The 14,203-nt window shown below is 38.5% G+C and overlaps 1 protein-coding gene across 4 annotated transcripts in view; it reads left to right on the forward strand.

The window, feature by feature from the left end:
* Positions 1 to 13,887, forward strand: part of CRCP (CGRP receptor component) — a 41,729-nt gene extending 27,842 nt beyond the window's left edge. For all 4 annotated transcript variants that reach the window (XM_030472897.1, XM_030472894.1, XM_030472896.1 and 1 more), the window contains 2 exons: positions 3,422 to 3,479; positions 11,811 to 13,887. In XM_030472897.1, the coding sequence (XP_030328757.1) occupies positions 3,422 to 3,479; positions 11,811 to 11,954 (202 nt within the window). In that variant the 3' untranslated portion in view covers positions 11,955 to 13,887. The remainder of the gene's footprint in view (positions 1 to 3,421; positions 3,480 to 11,810) is intronic.
* Positions 13,888 to 14,203: the final 316 nt, after the last annotated feature.

Consider the following 14,203-nt stretch of genomic DNA (forward strand, 5'->3'; position numbering starts at 1 on the left):
CTACTTTGTACAAGGCACACAAATAAGTGAGGGCAAACTCAAGGAACTAATTTGATAATTGGTGTTTCTTAGAAAAAACCTTTGAAACCACCATTAAAATATTTGCTAAAAGAATCTATTTTGGTGACTTTTCTTTAACGAGTCAGTTGATAGCCCTGCTTGGATGTGCAAATGCTCAAGTGCAGGTAGAAACATCTTCCTGTTCAGCAAAAGTAATCTTTTAACTGTGAAATCTGAAATCGGTGTGAAATCTGCATTTATCCACGTGCCAAATGTCACTTCACTGCAGACTTTTTCTGAAGACTGAGAAAAATCTTCTGATGTGGTTCTGTAGAAGTAGGAAAGAAGATTCAAAGGATCGGGTGGTACCCAAAATGTTAGAGCTCATTTTCAAACAGACTTTTTGAACTGTTCTGTGGTTTATTACAATGGAGGTTTTCTCCTTTTTTCCTCTCCTTTGTACAAGTTTTAATTCCTTACCCTCCTCTCCAGCTTTGAAATTTAGAGTAAAAATATAGGTACATTTGTAAAGTAAACGTAAATTGAAGATGTTAAATTATGTACACTTTTTAATGATAAGTGAATATTTAGGAGGAGTTCTTGGAGCTCTCTGTTCTGAGTTGTTAATATTTCACAAATGTGGCATTTAAAAATGACAAGCTTTTCTTTTGAAGCTGAACATCAGGATCAAAATGATTTCCCAGCATTTATACAAATGATGGCAGAATGGCTCAAGGATTAGGTGGAACAATTAAAAACTCTTACTTTGTCAAGATTTTGGGTTTGTTACCAGCAGGCTGGATCTAAAAACAAGTCATCACTTTGGAGCTATTTCCTATTCTTAAGGGCTGTGAATACACATCACAAAACCCTTTGGTGTAACAAAGCCCATCAGCAGAGCAGTTGTCTTCACTGAGACACAGTCCCCCCGAGTCCTGTTCCCATCGCTTGAAATCATGGACATTTTAAGCTGAAGAGGGCCTGTTAGATCATCCAGTCTGTGGTAATACAGGATTTTTCCTTCAGGAGACATCAGCCAGGAAAATGTTATGCGAGTGCTGCTCATTCTGTGTGTTCAGTGGATAAATGAAGGGCCTTATTCTTTGAGTGTCAGCCTGGTGCCTTCTGAAGTATTAAATTCAGTCTCAACACATACACATGCGCTTGGCAAAGGCTTCTCCTGAGGAGCACAAGCACCTTGGTCTTTGAACGTGCACCACTGTGCAGACATGAATGATAAAGCATTGAGGTGCCTGGCGGCGTTACAGGCTGTGAGCTGGTGTTAGATTTCAAGCGCAACCAGTGCCGGAGGCCACGTGAAATGGGACGGTACCTCTGAAGTGTCTCCAGACACACATTGACCTGTGGGTTGTAAACGCCTGCATGGGAGAGATCTGTGTTCTCTTGAAAGCTGTGCAGTTTCCTTTCTCAGCCACCCACCGGTGCAATAAAACAGGGTAATACTCTTCAGAAATGGTTTAAATATGCATTAAAGATGCCCTTTAAATAATAATAAATTCCAAGCTTTGGTTCTTCAGAATGGTAACTCACTACTGTATCACAGGCAGATCAGGCATGCTGTCACTTCTCACTTCAATGTGTGAATGTGAGCAATAAAGATGTGCTGCATAAAAAATAAATGGCTGCTAGGAAAGGCTGTATGTCAAGTAATAATAATTCAAGATTCCCTACCCCCCAGTGTCCTTTCAAGTTTTTTCCTATCTCTTATTATTATACTTTAATTGTATGTTTTATTATAAAACTGCATTTGTTACTGTTTCATACACCCTTTTAAACATCTGTTGTAGCTTTAGCCATGTTGGATTGTGCTTTTCTGTTCCAAAACACAAAGATCAGCTCTTGGCATTCGACGTGGTGCTATTATGTGGTCAATGTTTTGAGCTTCTGAAATGAATGAAATATGCATTACTGGCATATGACAGCTGGTTTTTTACTTTGGTTTTAGACTTATTTGTATTTAAGTAGGGTGTAAGATTAATAATTCAGAGCTATTGCCTGAATGTTGTGGTTTGAATTTAATAAACATACTTGTTTGATCATGTCTTCAACCAAAAAAAAATGAGAAAAGGAGAGAGCTTTTTAAATGTCAATGAAGTGTTTTCTCTCATACCCATTCTTTTAATTTCTTTGAATGATCAAAGTGTTTAAGTGGACATTTGTGAGTCGTGATTTCTTGATGAGAAAGTAGAGCTAATAGCTGCTTGGTTAAAATGAATCCAGTAAAACAGTGAGGCTGGGTGAGCTTCATGATGGTTCTGAATGCACCCGGAATTTTGCCACTGGCTTCAGTGGTGCTACCCTGTCTGTCTGGAGTATTGAAGTGTTTTGTGTTTAAATACCAAAGTCAGACAGGCTTTACTGACTTCTCCCCCTTGCAGGCAGAGGAGAATGGAATTTGAACTATTAAAAAGGGATGCAGCATGCTTCATATCTAAAGTCAAAGCGAAGTTAATATTGATTGAAGGGCTTTTGTGCTAAAGGCACGGGGCTTCAAATCTGAATTGCTTTCTGTCTGCCTTAGAGTATGGTCAGGTGATCACAAGTGTTTGAATTACTGTAAATGGACAGGTAATGAGAAGTGTTTGAATTATTGTAAATCAATGAATTGTCACTTGTATGTTAAACCAGGCACTGATTGAGGCTGGTGGTGGGGTTGTTCTGGTACTTTCTGTGTCTTGGCTACCTTGCTGCTTGTGGTCATGCCTGTCTTTGTGGGACTGTGCAGTGAATCAAGGTAAAAAAGGGAAAAACAGGGAAAACAGGTTGCTTATCTTCACAGTCCAGCTCAACCCCCCACCTGGCTTGCTGCATGGTGCCCAACAGTTACAGAAACACAACAGAAAGGTAGATGTGCTTGGGAACAGAGATGAAGATACAGTTTTGTCCGAAGATATAACAGCCTCAGCCCATGGTAATAATGCATGAAAAAATGCATTGGCTTAAACCCTGTGGGTTGCAGAGAGTACATGTGACAAGTTATTGCTGTTTGGCTGATGGGTTGTGACTTCTTAGGTATGGTAATTGTTCTTGTGGTCGTGTGTTCATAGCGAAAGAGTCTGTGATATTTTCACAAGTTGTTTAGTATTTGTGTACAGCGTTTAACAAAGCAACAGTGCATGTTAGTTAATGCTTGTACAGTAGTGATCTAAGGTTCTCTGCCTTGCCACCTTAGACTAGAGGTGGAAGTAGCAGTATGTCTAAACACATAAGAAAGTAGTGTATTTAAAATATCCAGATCATCATGGCAGTGAAACCACACTGCAAACCCAGTCAGAATTATTCTTGGCAGCGGTGTTTCACCCCTAAGTTATCAGGAATGTGTTTGCATCTTCCCAATCTTTTGAGGGGATCCTCAAATTACATAGTAATGCGGATTGTTTTATGCTTTGCTTTTAAACAGGGCAGAAAAGCTCCAGTTGCTTAACCACAGGCCTGTGACAGCAGTTGAAATACAGCTGGTAAGTAACAATGCTCCTGACTGTTCAAAGCTTAAATGAAAGCAGCTTTAACCTTGAAGATCAATTGAATAATTACTTTCTCATGGTCAGTGATTGAATGTATCCCTTTATGCACATCTTTACATTCGTGGTTGCAAATCCACACTGCTTCCTCTCAGAGACCTCCTTAGAGACTTGCCCATCTTTCTCTTGGACAGATTCTCCACCTCTGTTTGCTTTAGTGTCACATAGTGAAAATGCCCAGTGCAGTCATTAAAGGTTAGTTACAGTATTACAACTAGGAATGTATTTAACCCGAGTCTTTTTGCTGCTGCTCTGTAATCAAGTACTTCACTTTTTGACAGCTGTGATGGCCTGATTGTTTTGATGGCAGGGTTTTATGTTACAGTAAAACCAAACGTACTAACAAGAAATAAGTAATGACTGATACGGACCTTTGAGCAGTGGTGCAGACTGAGAAATGGATATAAACAGACTTTCTGATGGAAAGTAGCCATTGGCAATCTGTTAAGCACAGTTCTGGTGTAAAGAGGGATTGTTGCTAGGTAGAAATATTTGGTTATATTTTCTGAAGTATCTCCTTAGGAATACAAAATCCTGTGGTAATAGATTATTGTAATAAGGATATTCTTTTAGTTAAGATCTCTTATATTAAGAACATCTGTTTACAATCTGCTTCTGAAACCAAACTGTGTAGCAACAGGATCATATTTTGCTGCAAAAAAGGAAGAATTAAAGTGGTACCAGTAGGACTGTTTTTCTTTCATAGCCAAGGAGTAGAAATTATAGTGCCGAAGGCGTCTCATAAAAGAATGCTTCTAGCCGAGGAGTTAATACTGTGTTTTGTGATTGAAGAGATCACAAGAGATCACATGGTCAATCATAAGCCCAACCAAGAGCATTAAGGCCCCATGAATTTTGCTTAGGAAGTTAGTCATAAGCGATGCTGTAAAGCCTGTTTCATACCTTTGGTAGCTTCATGTGCTGAGACAATTTATTACATTCCCATATAGGTTATATATGGTCTATTTTCCCCTTCTTTCAATGCAGTGATCTTTTGCTGCTTTCAGGTGACTGTGTGGTTTTGTCTCTCTTTTCCCTCCTCCCCTCATTATCCTACCTGGTTCCTGGTAATCTTACCTAGCCATAAAATACTGAAAATAGTTTTGTTCTTGTGTCACGTTTGGAGTCCAGGAGGCAAGTGTAAGAAATTTGGGCCTTTATATTAGAAATCAGGTTTCTGTAGAGTGTCATATTTCAGATATTCCAAGGTTTGTAATGTCAAAGTTAGATAAAACTCATTGCTGAAACTCACAGCATACAGATATGAGATTTGGGTTTGGTGTCAGTTCATTACTGATATGTAACCCTTCTCTAAAAATCAGAAGCAGCTTGTAAGAAATATAATATTCATATATTTGGGGACTAGCCTGAATTTGTATCGTCATGGAAGTATTAGGGATGCAGTTACTTCTGTTCCATTGTGATACCCCTGTAATTTCCAGGGCAAGTTTCTCCAAAACTAGTGTTACAGTAATCTAAGTTGACTGGATTGTTAGCACTGAGTTAAATTAAGCCTCCCCAGAATTGCAGTACGTTTACTCTTTCATCAAAGCACATCAAAGTCTTTTGAGTGCAATAACTGCTAGGAAACTGCAGGCCATTTTTGTTAGTGAAATACAGAGACTAGGAGCAAGGAAATGATTTTGCTGTTTGATTGCTGTCTTGAATGATTTTGGGGTTTGATAAGGACACAGGAAAGAGATTGTAGCAGTGCAGCTTCTTTTGAACACAGAAATCCTCTGTCTTCTCTGAGCATCTTTGAGTATAAAATCATACAGAGCAGTGGAGGCTACCAGCATTTTCTTCTTTGATGTCAGTAGGGAGAAGATGACCCATTCACAGATTTCATGCAGGCAAGTCAATTCACTGCAGTTGATGAATGAGAGACAGCCTACAGAGAGGTGAATACTAGGTCTGAAATCACCTTGATTCTCTTTTCATCAAACTTTCCCCTGCCACTGAAAAGCTTTGAGTTGCTCTTGGGATTGAATCAGAAATAAATGATGATGAAGACTTCTGACCTCTTCATCTAATGTAGGAAAATCAGTCTTAAAAGCTTTAAACAAAATGCCACACAAGCTGTATCTCTGTCTCTCACTTGCTCCAATAGTTTTGATGTCTCAAACTTTTACTCAGTGCTGCCTGTCCATGGAATGGAGTCAGGTTTATCTGATTGATAGGCTTTTAATAGCTGATGTGAGAGGATAGTTATATTTACTACTGCTTGTTGCTTTTTTGCCTTTCCAGCTTTTTGGGTTTTTACTCCCCTTTATAAAATTCCCTGTCTTTTGTTGTATGCAAACAATAAATCAATTTTGATAAAATCATATGTAAGCTAAAAACCAAATTTATGTTGTGATCTTTTGATCTCAAGTTCCTTTGTAAATCTTTATGCATAAATTGCTATAATTGTTCATATTTGTCTTTTCTGGACTGCGTGTGAGGATTTATTTTCGAACAACAATAGCACAAAAAGAGCATGAAATTCTAATTCATATCCCACAGGGTAAAAACCACTGTACACATTGCAGCTATCTTGACCTCCTGTTTTAATCTTTAACATATGTTGTTCCTGGCTCAGGGATTCAATTCACAAAGGAGGAACAACAAACAAAACAGTGGTGTTCATCTACCCATGACAGTGGTCCAGCTTTACTTAATGCTGAACCATGATGGGTTTGAAGATGAAGCATCATCTTTTCTAATGAACAAATTGCTCCACATTCTTCTCTCTGAATGGAAAAGTGGATTTTAATTCTGTGCTTTTGAAAACTAGATTTCCATCTCGGAGAGCTTTGTACCTCATCTTATGTGCTCTGCATAACCAGCGTGGCAAATGGTCTTTTATTGTTGAATGAAAAATAAGAATGTAAAATATCCTTCTGGAAAATGAAAGGCATCGAGAGGATTTAATCATTTTACGTTCTCAACAATATATTTTGCTTCCCACTTTGCGTACTTGGTTAATTATCTCTGAGGGACATTAATGCAATCATTCAATCTTTATTTCTTTTTTATGTGCCTTTTTTCTATTAGCATGTTCCTCCTGAACAATTTCAAATTACTGCTCAAAGGGGGAAATAGCAGTCATTTTCTCATAAAATATGTACCTCCTACACTGGAGTTAGATTACGTGCTTGATAGCTTTGGAAGGGATCAGACCCCTCTTTCCTTTTTTACTGATTATTTTTTAAGTAGAGCTTTTAGTTTAGTATTCAAATAAACGATAGCTTTTAACCCACAGCTTGTTCTCTTCTCTGATGCTGAGGTTTGTTACCCATCAAATATTACTTAATCCTTAAGACAGTTTCTCAGTTCTGGAAGAACTTTTCAGGGTTCTTTAGTGTGGCTTTATTTATTCTTCAGAATTAGCAGTGTATTGTCGTGTCTTGGAAGGCTAAATGAACTAAACATTAGCCTTGAAAGCTGAAAAGAAGCAAAGGGAGGATGGTGAAGTGTCTTATACTTTGCTTGTATTTGGGTAAGCAGAAAAGACAAGGGATGGTTATAATTAGGGAAAACATGTTCCTAAAATGTTTGTCCTTGTTTCACTGGGTAAAAAAGAACAAAAATCTAGGCAAGTATGCATGTTTATATGTCTGTGTTCATATTTTGTGCTTACGTATGTACATAGCACTACTAACATACAGATTTGCACATTTATTTAATGAACAAACATTTTAATGTTTGAAATTAGCTTGGTAGTCAGGCGAGCTGGTCTTTTCTGATTTACCTGCTCCATAAATGAAGTCTTTAAAAGCTTCTGAAAACTACTTTCTGCCGTGAGAATGTATCAGCAGGTTTTAATGTGACTTACTGCTTAATGTAATTCTATTACTAGGTTCTGATTTGGTAATTATGGTTGTTTTGTTCCTCTGAGAAACTCATACATAGCGCTCCATTAAAAAAAGCTACTGTTAAAATGTGCAGCTGGGAAAGGCTGCGTGGTACTAAAATATTCCACATACACATTTGTTTAATAAGCACAGCTCTGGTTCCCAGTAGCGGTTATGTTACTGTGCAAGGCATCTGCCAGTGTTTAATTCCACACTTGGCGAGTGATTTGTCTTTTCATTCTCTTGTAGCAACATTCAGTGATGGATCTTGGATGCGTATTTCATTTTGCTGTGTTAGGAAGCCCATCCGTAGATGAATGTGGAGAGGAGAACAGAATTGGCATCCTTTTCTTGCTGTATTCTCCATTTAATAAATGTTTGCCTAATTTTAAGCTTTAAGTCCAGTGAAGTTAGTTGGACTCCTTGCGTACTTGAAATTAAGTCAATACATAAGCTGTGACTTAACTCTTGTAGCTACGAGGTGCTTAAGCAGGTGGAAAATTGGTTATTAGACTTTTAAATACAGGTAGCATTGCCCTCAAAAGTGAGCAGTACTGGGGCTTCAGCTGCCTTATGAGTATGTTGTGTATATTCCACAGTTCTGAAGATGTGGCTGTTTTTATCAATACATTCATTGATAAAGTAAGAAGCAGCTCTAAGTACTCAGGCTTGAAAAGTATATGTTAGCTGCAGGGGGAACATGCCTCCCTTTTTTAGCTGTAAGGATTGTATGCCAATTATTATCAAAGTTTTCCTGTTTCCTTCTTTGATTCCTTCTTTAGTGTAGATTATATTGTTTAGAGCATTAGCTGGAGGGGAAATGAAATGTGAAAATTGCTTAGTGTAATAATATATTGCAGTGATAGTTTAATAACTGTTACAAGTTTGAGTGAAATAGAAGTCATTGAGGTCTGACTTGACTGAGTTGATCTTGACCACGTAGTTCCATTTCTTAGCAAACACTGTGTATATGTATGAATGACATTGGTATGCTATAACATTTGCTACAAAAACACTGTAGTTATTTTGGGATAGTACAGACTCGAATGCTGAAAAGCTGTAACAGCTCAGGAATTATTTATTACAAGCAGCAGCATAGCTGACATGGCTTACTGCCTGTCTCTTGTGTTCATTTCAAGCAAATCCTTACTCTCAGCCCTGAGAAGGAGACACGCTTGTCTTGCAACACATCGTGGTGCTTTTTATCTATGAATTGTGTTACTATAACATTGTCCAATTCTGCTACTTGCACAAATCCCTGCATATTGCAAATTCACAGTTCAGTGGAGCTTTGGTTGGTGATACCCTACACTCTGCACATGGCATCATCTGTGAGGATAATCTATTTCCATTTGGTGCCTGTGGCACTGCCAATATAAACATCTTATGTCATACACTTATTAAAAACATTAGCATTTTTGTTTTCCTTAGTATAAACTTTGCATTCCTGACTGCTTATGGTTTGAAGCTGTTGCTTGAGCACTTTCAGCTAATTGCAAGTTAAGAGGTTAGCAAGGCTTTTTGATAGATTTTTTTTCATCTATTGGTAAGATTCTTGCTGGAAAAGCAGGTACTTGAGTACAATTGTTTCTTTTTGCATCCTAGGCTTTTTCATACACATAATTTTTGAGTATCGTAACATTATTTCCTAGTGCTATCAGTAGCAAAGGTATTTTTGTCTTATAAATCAGAAGACTCTGTGAACATCTGTTGAATCTAGAATAAGCTTCTGAGTGACCTTCTGTTTCCCTTGAGATCTCTTTTCCTTTTGGACAGTTTCATTTGTCCCTATCTACATGCTCTCTGTGCTTAACTTTGTATTTTTCCTTTTGGCATGCTGCTTTGCTGCTTCCTAATTGCTTATGTTTCATAAGTCACTGCTCAGGCTGTTTCCCTAAGGAGTGAAATTGATTTTTATAGCTTATGCGTTTGATCCTTTGAACTCTTGACTAGTATCACAGCAGAATAGTGCTGAAGCATCAACTTGAATAATAGGTTGTCCATCCTGCCTAATGTAGAGTTTTGACTATTGGTGGCTCCTGGTGTGAGAGCTGGTAGTGAGGATGCATGGCTCGGAGGCACCGAGAGGTGAGCCTCTGATGAGTTTGCTGCAGTAGTTTAAGGAATTACCACTTCCCTCTGGCAGAGATTGTGGATCTGTCATCAGAAGGGAATTTGGAGCTACATTACCCCCTCCTCAGTGCAATATCCGGCATCTTTCTTTAAAGATGCTTTTCACAACAGTTTAATGAGACATCAGTTACAGCATCAAAGCATCTGAAACATGTGAGACTATTTCCTTTCATCAACTTTCTGGTAAAGTATGATTTCTTAAACTGTCACAACAACCACCAGAGCTCATCTGTTGATGTCCTGAGTCGTATCCATCGTTTGTCTTGCAGACTTCTGTGTTCACCAATACAAATGACATCAACATGGTTGTTCATATTGGGAGTTGGGGTATTACTCATTTGACACTGAGGAGCATGTCAGAAGCAGTGATTAGACACTCGTGTAAGTGTATTCTGCCTTAAATGCAGGAGTTGAGAAGAGTTGATGCTGATCTAGAAATCACTCTCTATTCTCTAAGTTCTGATTAAATCCTTGTGGCTACTGGCTACCTGAAGCAAGCTCCTAAAGGAGAAAGTGTTTGGAGAAGAAAGGGGAAGGAGATATATAGGGAGGGACAAAATTTAAATGGGGAAAAGGGTCTGACTTCATGTGATCCAATAAATCAAACCTAAAGTAGGCAAGGGGCCATTTTTCTGAAGATCAGAAAGCAGTGGGATGGTAATAAATGTGGGAGACATCGGCCACTAAGAGATAAATCATCCTGCCTTAAGTGATATTTCCTGTCCAAAGGATGTGAGCTTTTTCTTCGCACAGTTCCTGCTGCTATGGGGCTGTCACCTTTAAAATTCAATGCAACAGTAATTAATAACCCAGTCCAAAAACCAGGCTGATAATCCTCTACAGAACTTAATAGCATGGGTCACCTACAGAGTAGCGGCTTTGTCAGCAATGCTGGTAACGGGGAGTGTATTGTTAATGCTCCAAGGTATGCTAGTCAAGCTGCTGAGATGATCACCTCTGAAGTGCAGCCTACCAGGCAATTACCTGATACCACTTCAGTAGCTGCAGCAGTTGCTTACACAGAAGGATAGTATTAGGAGGATTTTTAGTATATTCTAATGCACAGTGTATAATATAGCAGCTGGTGGTAATGAGAGCCAGGGCCGTTTTTCAAGCCGGGGTCCTACAGTAGTTCTTGAACTAACAGTGCTTGGAAAACCACTCCACAGAGAATTTCATCCTTTGATGGGGATAGTCCCCACAAACAGTCATTTGCAAATGGATATTCACTCTCTGCCTTTGCTACATGAGTGGATTCTAGTATCTGTGGATAATGGCTGATGAAAGATGATCAGATTGTGCAAAGAGGGCTCATAGGACATTGAAGAAAAAAAAAAGTTAATTAAATATACCACTCTGCTTTTTACAAGGCAAAGATGCGTCTGAATAGCTGACAATTTATAGCTAGAACTGATTAAAACTGCATTGACTTGGAAGCATAATTTAATATAAATCACCGTGCTTCAAAGGACGTTTTAAAGGACTTTGTATAAAAAAGAAAATCTCAAACCCCACAATCCTAATTGGTTTCATTTGCGTTTGAAGAGTTCTTTTGGCTTGCTTTTCCAGGCCTCTGACAAGCTTTTCCTTTTAACAGCTGCCTATAAATTAGGGCAGTTGTTTTTACTGGTAGCAGTGATATAAGAGTTCCCACAGCTCCACAGTGAGAGTAGGGCCCTAATTAATCGTGGGGAATTTTACTGTTCATTCGTGACAGTGTGTTTTGTGTTGCTCTTTTATATGCCTTTATCTTCAGGAATCTCACAATCTAAGCACATTCCAATAAAGTATAGCTGCTGAAGGATGAGGTGATTTCTTTTATGGCCTGATTGCTTATAGTCTAGGTGCAGGATAAGAGAAAAGTTCAGTTAACCCCTCTCTGTCATCTCAGTTCAGTTCGTACATGAAAGCACAGGAACTTAGGAAAATCAGCCTGGAAGGTAGGTCTGCACGTGAGCTAAATGAAAAGCCTCACTCAAGGTATCAGTGTGTACCGATGAGAGAGGCTTTAGAAGAAACCAGGGAGGAAAGTCTGTTCCGAGTGTGTCATTTTGCTTGCTGTAAAGCAAGCAGGGTCTCATTATGGAGTGCCAATTGTAGCAGTTCACAATGGAGCTCTTCTGTCTTCTTTTTGAATGTTGTAAGAGTTCCACTTTGTAAAATTCCTTTGCAATGAGCTCAGACTATGTCTTGCATCCATTGAGAATCCTATTTCCCAATTAGTTGAATCCTTCTGTTTGGAGCTGAGGAAGGAAGTATGGATTTAATGATGACAATAGATTGCTTTTTTAACCTGCAGATGGTAGAAGAAAGCGAGGAAAGGCTCACAGAAGAGCAGATTGAGTCACTTCTCCAGACAGTCACCAGTATTCTTCCAGGGGATCCAGTAGAACAACAGAGAGACTCAGCAATGGCAACTGAAGACAAAAGTGACCAAGTGTAGGAGGCATCTAGACCAAAGCTGGCAACAATTTCAGCAGAAGAGAATCAGCTAATATTTTTCTGGTTTTTACTTGATACCAGTTTCATCTTGTACTGGACATCATTGTAAAATATGTTACCATTTTTATGACTCGGAGGTGATGAGAGAACCAATTGTTCACCAGAAAGCACGGAAAAGGACACTATTGTTTTGGCATTTTGTCATAAACAGAGATGGTAATAACTGACTTTGTAATGTCTGAGAAATTATGGGGCACAGAATCTGAAGCTTTTGTGTTTTTTCCATTATCCGTGTAACAGCTGTACATTTGAATAGGCTCATATACAGCTGGCAGTGTTTTAATTATCACAGCAGTGCTATAATTATAATTGCTTTCATATGTTTTTCAATTGCCCAACTGGTTTTCAGAATACGGTCTACAATACAAAGCCAACTTGTGGAGCTGTTTCTGAAGAGGGCTCCTTTCAGTGACCAGAACAGAGAGTAATGTACAAAAACTGCTTGGTATGTGGCCAGACAATTTCATGTAGGCTGTTGGCATCATGGAAGTGAGAGGATCTGTTGGAAGGGTAACTGTTCTCAAGGACGTCTGGCATTTCTTGATAAAAGAATGATCCAGATCATCAGCTAAATCAATGTATTGCCACCGTAATCAGCTGCATTGGACCATTTTACAGCAGCTGAGGCTCTGGACTCAGATGTTAAGGCTCTTAGTAATACAAACAGAAGAGCATTTACTTGAGGTGTATATTTTCCCTTCGAACGTTTGTTTCAATAGTTACATATAGACAAGTCACAGTCTTGTGAACATGCTGTTGACCGTGGAATAAATGAGTGAGTCAGCACTGAAGTGGAGTCCTAATCTGGTTTGGAAGAATGAGAATCAGTCCTGGGTAAAGCAGAATTTTCTGTGTACTGAGCTTCTGTCCGATGAAAGATTTCAGGATCAAGTATTTAATGTTGAAAGCATTGATGATTATAATAAATCATTTGGGTATATATACATATATATACATAAAGTCATAACTTACACATGGCACTGGTTTTATACGATGACTGCAGACCATTCTTTTATAATTATAATGTGCTGGAAATAGAAATAAAGCTTGAAGTATATCCTGAGAATTTTATATCTTATAGGCAAGATATAAGAGCTTGGATCAGAATATCTGACTTCTTTCCTCTGCTGCTGTCATGGTTTTATTTTGTGGCTTTAGACAAAGAATTTATGCTTTCTGAGCTGTATACGAAAGGGAGTGATAACTTCCAGTGTCTGGGGGATTCGTGATATGCATTTCCACTGTATTTTAAGCTGCTTTGATGTTTGGAGAGGAAAAGAAATAATTGGAAAATAGATTTGTTACCTCTTAAAGGTAATTTATCTTAAATGCATTCCAAGGCTGGAGACTAAAGGTACATTTTGACTGGTTAAGTGTAGTAGTGTTAGAGGGAAAAGACCTTGGTGGGTTTTGTGATACATGATTATGCATTCTTCTCTCTAAATGTGCAGCAAAACAAAAGAGATAAGTAGATCATATCACAGAATGATGTGCAATTAATTCCAAAATTAGCATTTTTACCCTTAGCAGTCATGGATGCGGTTTGACATGCTCTGGCCTTGGGCTGCAAGTGTTTACATTTTTAGCTGTCTTCTTCTGAAATGAAGTTACTGAAGCACGTTCTAAGCTTACAAAAAGCAGATGGAACCAGATTGCAAGTGCCTTTAGCCAGCAAGAATATTTTAACAGATCTCTGAAGCTGGATGTTCCCTCTTGGGAATTGCTGATTTGTTATCGTGATGGAATTTTGCCAGCATCCATGTTGTCCTCTGTTGTATGTGTGTTGTACAAGATACAAGAACTTGCTGTTGTATTTAACCTTTTCATCAAAATCAGTTCCAGATGGATACATATATTAAACTTGTACAAACACATGGGTGGCTTCTTCAGTCTCAGTTCAGGTATGGAAACTATCATTTCCCTAAAAATGCAATTCTAAGTAACATTTGAAGGGTTCTGGGATTTTGACATCTGCATTACATCAAGAAATCATTTTTAAATGTACTGTCTGTGCTCTCTGACCATGTAAGTGCAGGTGAGGAATTGCTGTGGTGCTGAGAGCAGGTTCACGTTGTGGTGTTTGCTCTCGGGTGTGTTTTTTGGAAAGCCAAGACTCAGAAATGGTTTATGGAAAGCAAATGTCTCATCTTGCTCGTGTGATACCATTTTTCCAGTGTCCTGTGTATTACA

Source organism: Strigops habroptila (assembly GCF_004027225.2).
Source record: "Strigops habroptila isolate Jane chromosome 13 unlocalized genomic scaffold, bStrHab1.2.pri S16, whole genome shotgun sequence".
Taxonomy (NCBI): Eukaryota; Metazoa; Chordata; class Aves; order Psittaciformes; family Psittacidae; genus Strigops; species Strigops habroptila.